Here is an 18,630-nt window from a genome sequence, read left to right as displayed (position 1 = left end):
ATAAGTTTAAAAGCCGTTAACAGACGAAATTATGTAGGTAAAAGGCAGCGCCATAGCTCTAGCGGTTAGTCGCTGGCTTCCCGCCGCGGCGGCTCGGGTTCGATCCGGGGTCTGCTCAAGTTGGATTTGTGCTGGACAAAGTGGCGCTGTGACAGGTTTTCTCCGAGTACTTCGGTTTCCCCTGCCAATCTTCATTCCACCAATTGCTCCACAATCACCCTCACCTATCATCTGGGGCTGACAAAATAGGCCAGAAGTGGCCGCAGTACAAGGGACTTAGTCCCACCCCACTAGCAATAAAAAGAATGTAGGTAAAACCGACTTCTTATTCGATAGTTGTTACTTTCGATGACTTCGATCACGCCCAACAGCCAAAACACCGTCAAGCCCGTCAAGCCTCTATGCAATTTCATTCTCTCAGCGATCCGTGCTCTTAACTACGGTCACTACAGTGCGCTACAGTGTTACTGCTCACTATGTAGTAATCTCTGGGAACCCTGGTTTGAATTTCCTACAGCCGTATGAACAGCAGATGATAAGAGAGCCGACTGGAGCCGACAGAGCTGGATAGGGTGGAGACGGTGGAGAAGAGTGGGGGAGTGGAATGTGCTGATAAGGCGGTTCAGGTTGAGAAAGTGGTGGGTATTGTGTAATTTTTTATGTAGCTTTTGTTCTGAAGTATTTATTAATATTGAGATATATATATTTTATGTGTGTGCATTGGCCACGAGGTAATAGGTGTGTTTTGTCAGAAAAAATGGATACGAACGATTGGTGATTACTTAAAAAGAAATATAGGATTATCTGTGGTTGTAATATTGTGATAGTCGTAAAAGGGCATGTTTCAACCCATGTTCCCTGCTGTTTGTGTAAAGGTCTTATATGTAATCTAAATATAATGTTGAAATAATGTAGCAACGTATTAATATACAATCAGTGAAATTGCTCAGATACATACACTCATTGTTTGTAGGAATTGTCTTTCACATCCTCATCTGTTATGTTGGGGCAATAAAATTCAAATTGGATGAGGAGTCTTTTCCCTTCCCAGTGCACTCCTGTTTGCAGGTGGAGGACCCCTGGCATACCCCTTTGTCAGTAATGGAATCAAGGCACCCTCAGCTTGCATAGAAAGCCTGTGTAATTTTAAAAAATTCTACAGTTACTCTGGACATCAATTAGCCAAAGGCATAATTTTAGAAAATTACTAGCTCCATGCCCCTCTCTTAACTAAAAGTATGCAGCACCACACCGTAGCGTTAGGCTTTTGTACTCCATATGTGATGATGTGAAAGGAAAACCTGTGTGTCATGGAAGGGAGAATACTGCATGGCTCCTTGCCTAACTAGAGTGTAACTTGCAGCATACATATTTAAGATAATTAAATGAGGTAGAGGGTGAAGAGCAGTATTGTGTTGAAATCTCAAACAGGTTCATGGCTTTGGAAAACCTGGAAACAGGTGGATGTTAATAAAGCTTGGGAAACTATTAGAGAGAATATAAAAATGTCTGCCAAAGAGAGTCTAGGTTATTATGAACCGAAGAAGCATAAGCCATGGTTCAATGAAGGATGCTCAAAATTATTAGATCAAAGAACGCATGCCAAATTGCAATGGTTACATGATCCAAGCGAGTTAAATGGGGATAATCTGAACAGTATAAGACATGAAACCAGCAGGCATTTCAGGAACAAGAAAAGAAGGAATATCTGAAAGACAAAATTGATGAGCTTGCAATGAACAGTAAGAACAAGAACATTAGAGACATGTATAGAGCAATAAATGACTTTAAGAGGGGTTACCAACCTATCAGTAACTTAGTGAAGGATGAGAATGGTGATCTGCTTGCAGATTCCCACAACATTTTGAATAGGCGGAGGAACTACTTCTCTCAGTTACTGAATGTATATAGGGTCAGTGATGTTAGGCAGACAAAAATCCATACAGCGGAGCCGTTAGTACCTGATCCTAGCCCTTTTGAGGTTGAAAGTGCTATTGCAAAATTGAAATGGTATAAATCGCCAGGTAGTGATCAAATTCTGGCAGAACTTATTCAGGCAGGAGGTGAAAATATTATGTTCTAAGATCCACAATCCAGTTACTTCTGTTTGGCATAAAGAAAAATTGCCTGATCATTGGAAGGAGTCTATTATTGTACCAGTTCACAAGAAGGGTGATAAAACTGACTGTAGTAATTATTGCTGTCAACTTCATACAAAATTTTATCCAATATTCTTCTCTCAAGGTTAAGTTCATATATAGATGAAATTATTGCATCAGTATGGGTTTCAATGTAACAGATCAGATCTTTTGTGTTTGTCACATATTGTAGAAAACATGGGAGTATGATGAGACAGTACATCAGCTATTCATAGACTTAAAAAAAAGCCTATGGTTCAGTTAGGAGGGAAGTACAGTGGAACCTCACTTAACGAGCATAATTCATTCCAGAATCTTACTCGTAATGCGAAACACTCGTTAAGCGAAACAATTTTTCCCATATAAATTAATGTGAAATACGATAATACGTTCCATGCCAAAAAAAATACTATAAAAACTTTCATGTATAACATTTATTCAAAGAAAATTATATATACATTGTTAAGGAGTGTGAATCATCTTCATCTTTTCTTCTATGCGGAATGAACCAACCTGGAATGCGAATTAGATTTGCAGCAAACAAAAAAAATCAAAATAATTAGTTTATTATTTATGATACATATCTAATTCTTTTTTACTTGAAAGCTGTCTAGAGACATTTGTTTTTGCCGATGCTTCAAAAGTTGGTGAAAATGTGACACAGCATTATCATTAAATAAATTTGTAGCGTGCATAGCCACTGCCTTATTAGGGTGATGCTTCTCAATGTATGATGCAACAGATTCCCATGCTTTCAGCAGTTCTCTTATTGTGCCAGAAGATTGGTGCGTTGCTGTTACCTCCTCCTCCTCTGTCAAACTCTCCTCCAGAACTTCTTGCTGTGAAATACAATGCAACTCCAAATCATGCAAATCATTGATGTAGACCGATTGTATGTGCATGCTATATCAGCCACGCTCACACCTCGTTCTTGCTTTTCATTGATTTTACGTTTCATTTCTATGGTAATTTTGTTCTCTTATGGCTGTCTTTTTGCAGCTTTTTCTTTGGGGACATTTTTGCAAGGGTTATTAAACTTTGCACAGAAAAAAAATCACAAATAATATGTCTGAAAACAAGTTTGAAAAAATGTGTGATCACAAGCGACACTAAGATGCTAGCGGATCGAGTGCTAAACACAAACTGATGTAGCAAATGCACAATCTGGGACTTCCCCTCTCGTCACTCGTTATGCGAGTCATTTTTGTACAATTTGTTTTGCTTGTTATGCGAATTACTTGTTATGAGACGTGCTCATTAAGCGAGGTTCCACTGTATTGTACAATATTCTGATAGATTTTGGGATACCCATGAAACTAGTTAGGTTGATTAAAATGTGTTTAACCGAAACGTACAGTAAAGTCCTTGTAGGTAAACATTTGTCTGATAAATTTCCTATCCAGAATGGTCTAAAACAAGGAGATGCTTTATCACCACTCCTTTTCAACTTTGCTTTAGAATATGCCATTAGGAAGGTCCAGGGAAACCAGGTGGGACTGAAATTAAACGGCACACATCAGTTGTTGGTCTATGCCGATTATGTGAATCTGCTGGGTGATAATGTAGATACTATAAAGAAAAACACACAAACTTTAATTGATGCAAGTAAAGAGGTTGCTGCCTTGTCACCAAAATGCAGGGCAAAATCATGACATAAATATGGGAAACAGATGTTGTGAAAGTGTGGCACAGTTCAGATATTTGGGAACAAGGATAACAGATTGAAACCTGATTCAGGAGGAAATTAAGAAGAAATTGAACTCGAGTAATGCTTGCTACCATTTAGTCCAGAACCTTTTGTCTTCTTGTCTCCTGTCAAAGAACATAAAAATTAGAATATACAGAACTATAATTTTGCCTGTTTTTCTGTATGGGTGTGAAACTTGTTCTCTGACATAAAGGGAGGAAGATAGGCTGAGGGTGTCTGAGAACAGGGTGTTGGGAATATTTTGACTGAAGAGAGATGAAGTGACAGGTGGTTGGAGAAAACTGCACAGTGAGGAGCTTCATAACTTGTACTCTTCTCCAAGTATAATTTGAATGATCAAGTCAAGGAGGGTGAGGTTGACAGGGCATGTAGCACGAATGGGGTAGATGAGGAATGCATAAAGGATATTGGTGGGAAAGCCAGAAGGACCACTGGGAAGACCAAGGCATAGGTGGGTGGAAAATATTAAAATGGATGTTAGTGAGCTAGGATGGGATGTTATGGATTGGATTGATGTGGCTCAAGATAGGGACCAGTGGAGGGCTCTTGTGAACACGGTACTAAACCTTTGGGTTCCATAAAATGCTGGAAAATTCTTGAGTAGCTGCAGAATTGGTGGCTCCTCCAGAAGGGCTCAGCTCCATGAGTGAGTAAGTAAGTAAGTAATATGATGCCTTTACATGTTTACACTGGACAGTGTAATCAAATCATTCTATAGTATTGACTAGTGTGACAGACCAGAGTGAGTGAAGTTAAATATGTAAATTGTTTATTATATGCTTCAGAATCATGCTGTATTAAAGTACTGGGCTGAATAAGACAGGTCTGATTTTAGCTCAGTATAAATTCAGTAAGGACATCTCCCATCCTCCCCTCTCCACATCCTCTTTAATTGCTGTTGTGTTCAGGTGGTTTTGCAAATTCAGAAAAATACCCAATGGCCATTTCCTTTAATTATCATGGAGACTTGAGGAGAGATTGTACTAGGCATAAAATACGTAAATGTATCAGTTTTGCCTACATTTGGTGAACGACCTTTCCTTCCAATAAGCATTTAACAAGTTACAGAAAAATAAAATGTAGTTTTTCATTTAAATTGGGTATTAAATGTGGCCAATCTAAACTGAAATTGAAATGGCTTTACAAGTTTTTATAAAATTCTTTATAATCACATTTTATGGAAACCTGTCCTTGTTTTACAGCCATCTTCATCATCCCTCATAGGTCCAGTTATTCTCCTAAGCACCCTGTTCTCAAATACTTTTAATCTCAGCTTTTCCCTTCATGTGAGAGGTCACGTTTTACACATACAAAATAGGTAAAATGATATTTTATTATATTTTGGTAATATTGTTTTGTGGTAACAGTTATTAACAACATTAGCACTGAAGATGATGATGGTTATATAAAATTTGTGACAAAAATGGGACATGAATTGTACCAGAATAAATTGTTCTCCTTTTATTTAATATCTGTATCAAGGGCACTGAGATCAGATATGTACCTGAACTAATGTAGAGCATATGATTATGATTAAGTTGTATGAGATCATTGGTTATGCAAATTAAAATAAATTTCTTTTCACTGTACTTCTGTTTCATGTGAATATTTTATCTGATTGAAGTGATGTATAGCCCTACAATGAGTAAAGGCATGCTGACAGAAGCATCTGCTCCAATAGTGGAGGAAGATCGTCTAGTGGGACACCATCAGCCTCCTCCTCCACCAAGTTATGATCAAACAATGGGACAAGGAGTCCTTGTACCCCCTCCATCACAGCCAGCAGTTGCACCATACCCACAGCAGAACTTAAGTAGGCATTAAATTTTATGTATGTAAGGAACGTATTATCTGATATCAAGAAAGTGCCCTTTTACATTTCAGGACACAACGGAAGGGTGGACAGAATAGTGATCCAACAGCATTTGCTTTTCTGCTTCATGNACAGACCAGAGTGAGTGAAGTTAAATATGTAAATTGTTTATTATATTTTGAATTGTTTCATTTTTTGTCCANTGTGAATATTTTATCTGATTGAAGTGATGTATAGCCCTACAATGAGTAAAGGCGTGCTGACAGAAGCATCTGCTCCAATAGTGGAGGAAGAGCGTCTAGTGGGACACCATCACCCTCCTCCTCCTCCAAGTTATGATCAAACAATGGGACAAGGAGTCCTTGTACCCCCTCCATCACAGCCAGCAGTTGCACCATACCCACAGCAGAACTTAAGTAGGCATTAAATTTTATGTATGTAAGGAACGTATTATCTGATATCAAGAAAGTGCCCTTTTACATTTCAGGACACAACGGAAGGGTGGACAGAATAGTGATCCAACAGCATTTGCTTTTCTGCTTCATGCTTATAACAGCTTCTCACCTCAGTTGTAGTTGCATCAGGCCCTCCGTGCCTTCAGTTATGTGAATGAAGTCTGTATGTAGGCAGTGTTGGTTAAAGGAATGCAGTAATAACTGGTAACACTTGACAAATTGGCTCATATTGAATCTGGTGGCTACATGATTCACCAGTTTCTTGTTAAAACAGTCATGAAACATTTTCTTATCTGGTTACACTAATGTTCTGTTGATGCAGTATTTTGTTTGCGTGTGTCAAAATCATGGGTGAGAAATTGTTATAACACAAAATCATTGTTAAAGTTTATTGTCTGGGAAAGGGATTTAAATTCCCTGATTCTACAGGGCTGGCAGCTCATATTTTAACTCTGGGTGATAGTATAGTATTGAAAAACTGTAACTCAGCCAGCTGGACCACCTGAATATTCCATTATGATAGTGCAGTGCATGGTCAGTAGAAGTTAACATTTCAGTTCAAGTGGAAACAAATGCCACTGACATTTAGAAAATGTTACAACAAATTTATGGAGACAAAACAGCAAGTAGAATACAGGTTTTTGTGTGGTTAAGGGGTTTCAAGATGAAAGGGAAGACATTACAAATGTAAAAGATTTGTTCATCTTACATCTTCAATGACTGATCCTCTTGTTAAAAAATGACATGATGGTAAAAGGTAATTCAAAGATGACAGAAGAATTGATGTTATTAAAGGAAATGTGAAATTGATTTGACCTTAGATTTGAACATGAATGAAACCTATGCCAAAATGGTACCACAAAATTCAGGACTAAACAAAAAATGACAAAAGATGTAGTGACTGGTGATGGGTGTCAGGTTTGTCCAGTATGACAAAAACAATATGCCAAATATAGGTTGGCTGACTTTAACACCATTTCTGAAAGGGATGCCTTTTATAAGAATTTTTAATTTGAAACTTTCTAACTCAGCCATCTGTGTCTGGCCAGTTTGTCCCATCTTGTATCAGTATGGTATGAAATGTGGTTACAGATGGCCTATGTGAAATTTTTTACTTTTATTGCATGTAATTACATTATTATTGAATTTTTTGTAGACATGGGTGCTGGCATGGTTTGTCCTCCAGTACAACAGCAACACATGCTCCCTCCACCTCACCCTGCTCCAGTTATAATTCAGGCCACTACACCTGGTAAGTTATAAATCATAGCAAACATGGATCATGGTACAATAGGCCAGAAGTGGCCACAGTACAAGGGACTTAATCCCACCCCACTAGCAATAAAAAAAAACATGGATCATGAAACAGCATCACATGCTTGCATGCTGTGGCAGGCGATAAAATAAAATTTGTAGCCTTTAACTGGAAAATACTGCAATTCCTGCTTTGTTGTTGTACCATAATATCTTAATTTTTTCCCATCAGCTGAGCATGACTTTTTCAGAAATGTTATCCAAATGAGTATATGCATCTTCTAAGTCACTTGTGCAAATATGAATGAAAATTAATTAAATGAAGGAATAAAAGATGAAGGAAATATAAATTAAGAACAAATGGTTAGCAGCTTGGGAGCTTACTTTGTTTTTTATTACACCTTGTACTTTAGTTCCATGCAGTGATTTTATGAAAATATCTGTCACAGACTGTTGTACTGTTTTCTAAGCCTTGAAGAATTTTCTTTTAAGTTGTCAGTAAAGATGACTTAATCCACACTGAGACTGCATGCTGCTTAGGTAAGTATGGTATCTTTTCAAATCAGAGGGTGGCTGCTCAGCAGACACATTGGGTCTTGGAATAGTTAATAATAGGGCAAATAATTTGGTTGTTTCTGGTAATGTCATACTCATGTTTGAGGTGAGGTGATCAAATATTTGAGCAGGTGTGAAACATTAAAAAAGATAAAATTTGTCCCTGTGCTTTGCTAATTAAGCACTATACCATGAAGGCATATGGGGGAGTGGATGTATAGATTGACATTTTCTTGACCTCAGCACTAGCTGGAGTTTAGTGGTCAGCTTCACGCCCTGGCTGCTTTATCCCAGGGGAAATATTCCCCAGTACCCATTGGGTCCCAGAGCTGGACAGGATGACATGGAGAAGAGTAAATTCTTGCTCCTGCTGGGACTCAAACTTTGACCCCTCGGTCATCCAGCCTGTGTCCTGTCACTACACACACTATGCTCTCTGGGCTCTGGTGTGAAATATTACTTTCTAAAAATTCTTCCAACAAATCAACAACAGAAAGTTCAGTTTTCAGAAGAAGAAAGTCAGCATTCTGACAGTATGATTTTAGTTTGTCAATTCAAAGTACAGCTGGTGATAAGATTTTTGATCATTATTAATCATTGTGATTTGTAGTCTCTTAGCTGGAAATTCTGAGTGTTCTGTTTCTTCCTGTAAGCAGCTATCACATTCTCACCATACGTTCTCAAAACTGTTGTGCTTGTTTCTTTGTTAAGATAAATCTTCCCCTTTTTTAGAACAGTAATTGACATTGTTACCTTTAGTTTGCATAATTTAAAAAAAATTGTTTGGCTTGAAAATACTTTAAATAAAAATTGATGTTAAAGAATATCGTGATATCCTCAAGCAGCAATATGTGTTTTTCTGCCTCACTCTTGAATGCTGTGCAAGCACTGGATAGCTGAAGTGTGATAACATGCCTGTTTGGCTGACATAGTTGATTGGCATAGTATCCATGGGTTGAATGTTATGTGCTTCCTTCTCCCCTCAAGCTAACACTATATCATATCTGTTCTAATTGCGCCTGCACTCACAAATGACTAGTGTAAGGTTTGAGGAACTGGCTAATGAGCCTGTGATGGCCTCGCTAGTTGGAGGTGACAGAAAATGCATTATCCTATTGCTTCTCTTGTCACTGTCACTGAATTGTGAAAGTAACAAGTTTTATTTCGTCTTTAAAAGCATTAGCCATGCTTTGCAACTACCTTGTTTCCTCCCTCAAGTATGTAAGTAATGTGGATGTTTAGAGTTTAAGAAGGCTATAAAAATTATTTCTATTTAAAATTTTGAATGTAAAGCATAAAATTACCTACCTTACTAATTAAGGCGACTTGAATTTCTTCTTTACTTGGACTGATGTGTGTTATGGTTTCTTGCTAGTAGTGCTGTTCTACTATTGTGTTGTGCCACTCAATCAAGTTTTTCTCATTTTTCATGGCAGATTATTCAGTCTGCAACATGCTTGATGGTTTCTATGGCTTGTAACTAAGAAAAGTTGGTAAGTCATGTAATTTATGTTGTGCTAGCAATTTTTTTCTAAATGTTTGAAAACAAAATGCTCAAAAATTATTGGACCTATGATGGAAGTAAGTGAGCAGTTGAGGATATTGCATAATCAAGCTTGTGTTTGTTAGAGGTTTACTAGGATTGTTATGATAGTGAAGTGTGGGACATGTCAATGGGTTGGACATGCAGTTTAGATGGGGCACAAGGAATGCATTCAGAACATTAAAATGGATGGATTATGAAGATTGGAGGGCATTGAAACTGGCACAGAATCTTGTGACCTGTAGTTGGCTTTAGTATTACTAATACTGGACAGATTCTGCTGCCAGAGAGCTGATTTTAAATTATAATGTAGAGGCAATTATTTCTCCAAGAAAACAGGACCACAGTTTGAAAGAAAGTAAACTAATATTGGTATCTTCTCAAGATTGTTTTCAATTTCAGTTGCATATTATGATGGAAACTGCACCAAAAGATGGATTAAATTTTGTAAAATAGTGGCAGAATTCAAAAAAGAAAACGGGATAATTCTTATGATGAGTGCTTTTTGTATTGACATGCATAATTTTGAAAACCATTTTAATGTTGTAAAATTATTTAGGCATTTCATCTGTCATTCCTCACTAGGTGAGGATTTTCCATTCTGAAGTCTACTCATGCCCCATTTTGAACCCCCTTATTGTTATGCTTTATACTGGTCTCTCATATGAGCTGAACATTATTTGTTTATTTCTGTTTTTATTTATTTTTAATTATTTAACAATTTGGTGATATACAGGGTGTTTCACGACTTTAGGGCATAACTGCAGGAGGTGATTCCCTATGTCTTTGTGATCAAAAAAGTTCATATAAACATGTGTCTGATTTTGGACAGTTACGGAGTTATGACCATTTTAAACTCAGAATAGAAGGTAACGATTACTGACAATAAACGGAACAAAATAATAAACCAGCATAATACATGATACATATAAAGTATGAATGTAAAGTTAACTTCGTGAAATTACCTTTAATTTGAATTTATTGGTGCTTAAAGCTGATTTTCAAAAATGCCACCGCCGACCGCAACACAGGCTGCCGCTCGGTTGTGAACCACGCCGGACATACCAACCCACCATGCCTTATGTAGCTCTCAAGTGTCGAGATAACGAGAACTCCCTCTCTGTAGCTGGCCAAAAATAGCGACCCGCCAGCTTACAGACGCGGTTCACACAAAGGCATGTACGGGAATGAAGAAACGGTCATAACTCCGTAACCGTCCAGAATCGGACACATGTTTATATAAACTTTTTTGATCACAAAGACCTAGGAAATCACCTCGTGCAGTTATGCCCTAAAGTCGTGAAACACCCTGTATGTCATAGAACATACCTCTCTCTCTCTCTGTCTCTCTCTCTCTAGTTTCACACTGCGCAAGACAAGTACGTAATTCTTCTGCCTTTAAATTATGTGTTTCTCTGAATGTAACTCAGGTTACCGGTTTGTAGGTTGCAAATGTGTTACAGTTGGCCCAACAAATCTATCCAGACTTATCAGTTCTTTCAACCCTTTTTTTTCACATTACCTACAGCAGTTCTTATTTATTGTTAGTTACTGCAAAAATATTTAGAAAAGGGGGGTAGACGAGTGGATTTGGAACTGCGAGGAAGTTGAGGAACAGAGAAAGGTAATATATCCAAGTGTGGACTTTGCCCCTGTAAGAGAGGATGAGAGGGGGTAATGGTTCTTGCTATTACCCTGCTGAAAAACATTGCCCAATGTATGTCTCTTGTCAGTTACCACTGTTTTCTATCACTTTATATTTGTTTCAAGATATTGTCATGTGTTCATGAGTAGGGACATGATTTGGATTGATAACTGGATTTATTGAGCATAATTACAAATGTCACAAGTCTGCACAAACTACATGTCACTACAGGATGCATGAAGACTTCTTGGTCTGTTATGCATTCACTAGTTCTTGCTTTGTAGTGGCTTCTAACAATGGAGGTTACTCACATGCTCATTGCCAACCACTGAATGTGTGTACCAAATCCTGACTCTCAGCTGGTCCTCACTATAGAACTCTGGCACAGAGCACATAGGAAACACCATTTTCAACATTTTCTCTATTGTGTGCATATCCATTGCTGCAGGAATGTATTTATCAAGCCATTGCCTAGCAGTGGACATCATCTCGGGCTTCAGTATTCCTGCCTTCAGGTGTCATGTCAATATTTTGCACTGTTATCGGTCTTTGGGCACAAATTGATTGACATTTGATTCCTGAAAGCATGGAGATGATAATGTTAAAATCTGCTTTGCAAGTTATTGATGGTGGTTATAAAATTTTTGAATTTTTTATTCACTTTATTTAGGATCTATTGTCATGTTTGAGACACCGTAAGTTTTTGTTGTATAAATACAGCATAATATGGAAGATTTGAAAAGTCTTTTAAAATTGCTTTTTTTTTTTCCTCTCTTTTTTTTCTTGGCTCTACAGCCCCAGTGGGCCTAGTCCTACCTCCATGAACTTCTCCATTCACTTCGGTTTTTCTAGATCTTAGACATACGGTAGGACTCCTTGGGCAGGTGATCAGCTCGTCACAGGGCCCCTACCTGTACAGAAACACAGAAAAACGCACACAAACATCCATGCCCTGAGTGGCATTTGAACCCACGATCCCGGCTTCCGAGTGAGCGAAGACAGTGCACGCCTTAGACTGCTCGGCTACTATGACTGGCAAAATTACTTCTTAGCAAATGGTAATTTAGCAGGAGTGTCAAATTTCTCGTGAGAGAAAGGTTGGGAGGGTGAAATAAGTAGTGCTGATTGGCTGGTCATGCCTTCCTAATGCACTTCTAGATGGAATTGTAATCTGAAACTACCCATATCAAAGGTCATGAATTATCATCCATAAAATCTCTAGAAATTGCGTTGGTTAAAACTACTGTATGTAGTTACTATTATATATCTTCAAGCTGTTGAGAGTGAATTAGAAAAAACATGGTAGGTTTGAATGAATGAATGTGTAAGGGGTGGGCCCTCTTGGCCCTTGCACCGCAACCTACAGTGGTCTGTTGTGCTTACAGAAATGTTTTACATAGGAGACTGTTTCATATAGTATGTGTGTTATTTAAATATCATAATTATCTACAGGATGCTTAAAATATATTCACAAGAAAATTTTATCTGCTGTGTCATGGGTGTTTTAAGTATTCACCACACATTGAAGACAAATGGGAGAGCAGAGATGTGGGTCTGTGCCTTCTTAACCTTGCCAGGAGATGAAATTGGTTTGTCAGCTTTGTGCCCCAGTTGCTGTACTTATTTCCCTCAGAATAGTCATTTTTCCTTTGGATGATTCTTGCTTTCCATTGATGTAGTTTGTATTCTGTCCTGTGCTTTACAGTATTTGGCAGCCCATGTGGTTGCTTTTACAAGTTCTTTGTCTTAGGTTCTTCATCACACACCTGCACTACATTTCATTTTCTTTACTTTTCTTGCTGTTAGTAATACAACATGATTTCGTACTCCCGCCATGATTATGTTGGTGACTGGAACCTGTCAGTTAATTCACAGAGGAATTAGTATCTGCAGGTCATATTGCTAGTGCCAGTACTAAGTTTGCAACTGATGGCCACGCCATAGCTCAAGCAGTTAGCCGCTGGCTTCCCACTGCAGCGGCCCGGGTTCGATCCCGGGTCTAGTCAAGTGGGATTTGTGGTGGACAAAGTGGCGCTGGGACAGGTTTTCTCCGAGTACTTCGGTTTCCCCTGCCAATTCTCATTTCCACCAGTTGCTCCACAATCACCCTCACCTATCATCTGGGGCTGGTACAATAGGCCAGAAGTGGCTGCAGTACAAGGGACTTAGTCCCACCCCACTAGCAATAAAAAAAAGTTTGCAACTGAAACTGTAGTATTTGATAATTGTGCAAGGCATGCAGTTATAAATAGAGTCATCATTTACGTATTATGTAGAGTATTCAGATATTATTAGACGGTGTTTTGAAATGTAACACATAAGAATGTAATCTCAGTATGACAGTCTGGAAGGTGTGGCAGCTAGTCTGTGTGAAACTGCTGTGAGAAATGAGCAGTGAATTTTAGTTTAGAATACATCTGATCATGTACAATACATATCTTCCCCCACTGCAGGTAAAGGCACAGGCATTTCCATTGCTTGTGTACAGTAGATGCCTCTTATTTCAAGGAGGGGGCATTGCTAAGCACACCTTATTAAAATGTTCTGAAACTGTAAATTGGATATCATAGTTATTGAGTAAAAGTTGGTTAGTAATTAATGAAGAACTGACATACAAAGAAAACAACTGTAAAAACAGAATTTGCCATAATGTTTGATGTACTCCTGCACTGTGTATATTTGGGTTTTGGAATTTTTCTCATATGGAAATGTAAAACATAACCATAACATTTACAATAGAAACCATCAATTTGGAACAGATGTTAATTTTTTTTAATGCAAGAATGAAAACAACATATTAGGTCAAAACTATTTTTAAGATTACACACATTTGTGCTTGCTTTGGTGATGTACAAGAATGTGTTATTTGCCATTGGTGTCTATGTTTGTGAGTCAGTGACTTAGAATGGTTGCTATTCCAGTCTTATTTTAGATTGTGTAATCTGTTGCCCTAGTTTAACTGTTTATCAAGTCTGCCATAGAAGTACCTGCTTGAAATGCTAAGGCTGCAGGTGTGTAAATGCAGCTTCACAGAAAACCACACAGTACTTCTTTGATTTCCTTCAAATGACCACAGGTATTGATAACATAAAAGCCTATTCTTCCCTTTAAACACCAGTATACAACACTTGATTCCATTTATTGACAGAAATTCTGTACAAAATGGTGAACATTGGGCCAGTCTCTTTAATTGTGACAGTTTTAATGCAAATATGCAAGCCATTCTAGTCCACAGCCCGGAAAGGGGCCATCAGGTATGAACTGAAAATATTTTCCACACTGCATCTCCATTTATGACATGGAAGTCTACAGAAAAAAAGGAGTTTTTATTAAGAAATTTTGATATAAAAAAGACACCTAAAAAAATACGCCCCGTTCCATAATGAGGTGGTATTATGATGCCAGGAGGGGTACGGTATAGGGTAGCTGTTCAAGAATATGTTCCTATAGAATTGTCCCTTCCCGAGTCAACAAGATACCTCTTTTCTAACCAAAAAAGAAAGTGACGTTTATTAAAATCAACAAAAAATAACTTAATCTTGTCTAGTTGCAATCACCTCTCCTCTCTATAGAGGTTATCAAGCCTGGCTGTGACAAACAGATTTCTGCTTACAGAATACAGCAAAATGTGTGAAGTACATCTCGACACTCATAGACTGTAGAGGTCGGCACTCAGCTCTGCCACCTAAGGTTGCCTGCTCCCCCTGGAGGCTGGACCTATGTTCTAGCTTGAAACACTTTTGTCTCTTAACAGAATGATCCACACTTCCTCTCTAACTAACCTTAAAATAACAATTGTTTTCCCAGTGTCTCTTGTAACAAAAGTTACAATTGGATCGTCATCCTCCTTATCATTTTCTCACTTCGAAACCGACAAATGATTGCCCGACACTATTTGTTCGTCACAGGATATATGATTCATCTCAAAAATTGCCCTGATGATCTTTGTTCTCTAATTTCATATTAGTTGGACTTTTCTGTGACCACTACATCCATCGTTAAGCCTATTGTACAGGAAATCAGTGTGGTCTAAACTTCCTGACTTTGCTCATAACATTCTCTTAGTCAGCATCTCATATCCTGTGGGTTTTAACTTCACTCATATACAGTGTGTTCAATAAATATGTATGTAACAAATGATTTGTAATATACAATCAATACTTATTACTGAATGTCCTTATATCTTCCAAGTAAACATCAATATATAACATAAGGTAAAGGTTGTTCCATAACAGTGGGTGTACTGTATTGGAGTCGCTTGAAGTCATATGAAACTAGGAAAGACCAGAATCTGAGAAGACAAGGGTAATGTGCTGTGTAATTAGAGTTTGGTGTGAACTGTTTATTGAATTCAGAGACATGAATTGTACACTTCAGTAGGCTGGTGTGATAGGATGTATGGACCTATATAATTTAACACTAAAGTAAAGTTAATATGACTTATGGTAACATATTTTTAATAATCTAAATAAAACAGTCTTCAAGATTTTTGTTTTATGACATTTGATTGCTCAGTAACCCAGTGGATAAAGGCTATATTTCAGACAGTCATTTCATCAGACATTCCCACAAATGGTTGTTCATACAGGGTGGGGCGCAGAAACTTCCTTTTTGTGAAGGGAGGGGAGGTCGCAGAAAAGTAGGGATAGGCTTGGCGAACGCAGCAGTCGCGGAAGTTTCTGTCTAATACCCCTCAGTAGGAACCATGAGGTGGACGAGTGAGCAGCGTGGGTTAGCTGTCGGAAGCCTATTTTTTGAACAACCATTCCTACGTTGCAGTGCAGCGTTCGTTCCATACTCATTTCAGAATTAAGCCCAGAGGTCTGGTTCTTGACCGGAAATCGATTGTTTTGTGGGTAGAGAACTTTAGGACAACCAGGAGTGTGGTGAAAAAATCATCAGGACAACAACGGTCCGTTACGACGCCAGAAAATGTGGAGGCAGTTCGACAGTCAATTTTGACGCTCCGCTCGCAAACATGCAGTCACCCTAGACATATGCAATCGTTCAGTGTGCCGAATTCTTCACGAACATCTTCATTTCCATTCCTATAAGATGGTTGTTGTGCAAGAATTGTCACCACATGATTTCGAGAACCGAATAATGGCGGGCGAAACGTTATTGGAAACTTTATCCCCTGACGCACTTGTTTTCTTTAGTAATGAGGCACATTTTCACCTATCCTGATATGTCAACAAGCAGAATATGTGCTATTGGAGTGGTAAAAATTCCAGAGAACTCCATGAGAGGCCACTTCACAGTGATAAGGTGACAGTATGGTGTGCGTTGTCGAGAGTTGGAGTTATTGGCCCTTATTTTTTTGAAGAAGACAGTCATGCAGTTACTGTCAATTCACAGCGGTATGTGGACATGATTAAAAACTTTTTCGAACCAGCTCTTGAAGAAGTGCATCTAGGACATGTCTGGTTCCAACAGGATGGTGCCATGGCCCACACAGCCTGAGCTTCGATGACAGTGTTGAGGGTAAAGTTCCACGGACGGCTCATCTCGCTTCGAGGTGACATCCCGTGGGCAGCGCACTCACCTGATCTAACACCCTGTGATTTTTTTTATGGGGATACCTCAAGGCATAAGGTTTTAAACATTACCCTACAAACCTGCTTCAGCTGAAGAATGTTATTCGGCAGGAAGTAGACCAAATTCCAGTGCACATGTTGGAACATGCACAGGGGAACTTCAGAAAACGGTTGCATCAGTGCATAGAGAACAGTGGCCACCACCTTCAAGATATTTTGTTTAAAACTTTAAAGTATGTTCTTTCAGTAGCTAAACATAAATTTTGTCTATCAGCAATAATTTTTCTTTTATTCGCCTTCAAAAAAAGGAAGTTTCAGCGCCCCACTTTGTACAAAGAAAGTAAGTGTATGACATAAAACATCACATTAAATTGTATTACTATATTATATAAATTGTATATATTAGTAACTGTTTAATTGGAGAAAAGGACACAAATATTTAGATCTTCATTAGGCTTATATTACAATGCTAGTTCTCAATATAAAATTTCATAAGAATTTTATTAGTGATTCTGCTTTAAAATACGGAGATATTGGGGTTCCGGACTTCATCCATCGTCCTGGTTTTAAGATATCTAAGAAAAACACGACATTTCAGAAACTGAATCTGTTTCCATCCTCAGGTGAGGGAAAACACCTATTCTGTTGGATCCCTTAGAAAGAGCTAGCCTCAATCATTCATTCGTCCAGTGATTGAGGCTAGCTCTTTCTAAGTGACCCAACAGAATAGGTGTTTTCCCTCACCTGAGGATGGAAACAGATCCAGTTTCTGAAATGTCATGTTTTTCTTAGTTATCTTAAAACCAGGACGATGGATAAAGTGCAAAAACCCAATATCTCTGTGTGTTATACACCATTGTCGGAATCCTATAGTAACTACTGCTTTAAAATGTTCCACCATTTATTTCATGCTCTCATACTTCAGTGATTGTTTCAGGTATCATGCCTGTGGGTCCAAAGCCATCCAACATGCGTTGCCCAGCTTGCCACAGTAATATCAGAACAACAACAGAGTCTCAAAGTCAGTCCTGTGCTCATATTGCTTGTATTATTATGTTCTTGCTGGGGTAAGTTCAAATGATGTAGGTATAGTTTGCTACAGACACAAGTGTGGCATAAAAGTATAGCAATTTGTTTTTAATGTAACTTCTATAAAAGAAAGTTTGTACAGAATAAAACGGGTAATACATCTATCCACAGGAATCTGTTTGGAGCATTAAACTTCCATCTGCTTTTACTGTTAATGGATTTTTGGGTCTGACCTATGTCAGAGATTGTTCATGATCACTACAGAATGCAAAACATCCATATAAATACATAAATAAATATTATATTCTCATAAAAATAAATTGCCATCATATTAATCAACTGAAAGAAAGAAAGAATATGGTCAACAGTTTGGTTGTCAATGTAGCTAGAAATGCTGCAGTTGAGTAGGAGATGGCTACAGCATGTCAGAACCTTCTACCAAGTGTGGGATGTTCCTTGTACAAACATAATGTGAAAAGATTTTACAGATGTTTTGTGGATATGTCAGAACACATGCAGATGTTTTTTTAAATATATTCTGTCTCCCATATGCATAGGTACAGCATTCCATCAGTTAGTATTATTAATATTAAAAAGCAATATAATTTGTACAGTTACTGTAATTGTTACTTTTCATTTGGCATAACAGAAGTTGTACACGTTTACACAGTGTCAGTGTTTGAATTCAGTGGCATGTATGTTGCTTCTGCCCCACAAATTTATATGCTGCCATGTTTTTGTTGCTGCAGGCAGACATAGCATGTCTGGGATGTCCTTCTGTAAGACTTTATTAACAAATGATCCGGTACTTCACAAGGCTTTAGTGGGGAATGAAACACCCTGCAAGGTTGTATTTGTCTTTGAGAACATTCCATAAAGATACACTGTATTTTCTCAAATGCCTCTTCTCTCTCTCTCTCTCTCTCTCTCTCTATATATATATATATATATAT

General features: G+C 38.1%; 1 protein-coding gene across 3 annotated transcripts in view; it reads left to right on the top strand.

Moving 5' to 3' along the window:
- The first annotated feature begins 518 nt into the window (after positions 1-518).
- Positions 519-18,630, top strand: part of LOC111872494 (lipopolysaccharide-induced tumor necrosis factor-alpha factor homolog) — a 29,451-nt gene continuing 11,339 nt past the window's right edge. Inside the window, exons 1-4 of one of the 3 annotated variants that reach the window (XM_033754728.1) lie at positions 519-638; positions 5,471-5,659; positions 7,271-7,366; positions 17,586-17,715. In XM_033754728.1, the coding sequence (XP_033610619.1) occupies positions 5,473-5,659; positions 7,271-7,366; positions 17,586-17,715 (413 nt within the window). In that variant the 5' untranslated portion in view covers positions 519-638; positions 5,471-5,472. Of the gene's footprint in view, positions 639-688; positions 775-5,470; positions 5,660-5,891; positions 6,076-7,270; positions 7,367-17,585; positions 17,716-18,630 lie in introns of those variants that run through there. The other 2 variants (XM_023866468.2, XM_033754729.1) reach the window with 2 other exon arrangements.

This window comes from Cryptotermes secundus, unplaced genomic scaffold (assembly GCF_002891405.2).
Source record: "Cryptotermes secundus unplaced genomic scaffold, Csec_1.0 scaffold537, whole genome shotgun sequence".
In the NCBI taxonomy this organism is placed as follows: Eukaryota; Metazoa; Arthropoda; class Insecta; order Blattodea; family Kalotermitidae; genus Cryptotermes; species Cryptotermes secundus.
This window is presented reverse-complemented; position numbering and strand designations above follow the sequence as displayed.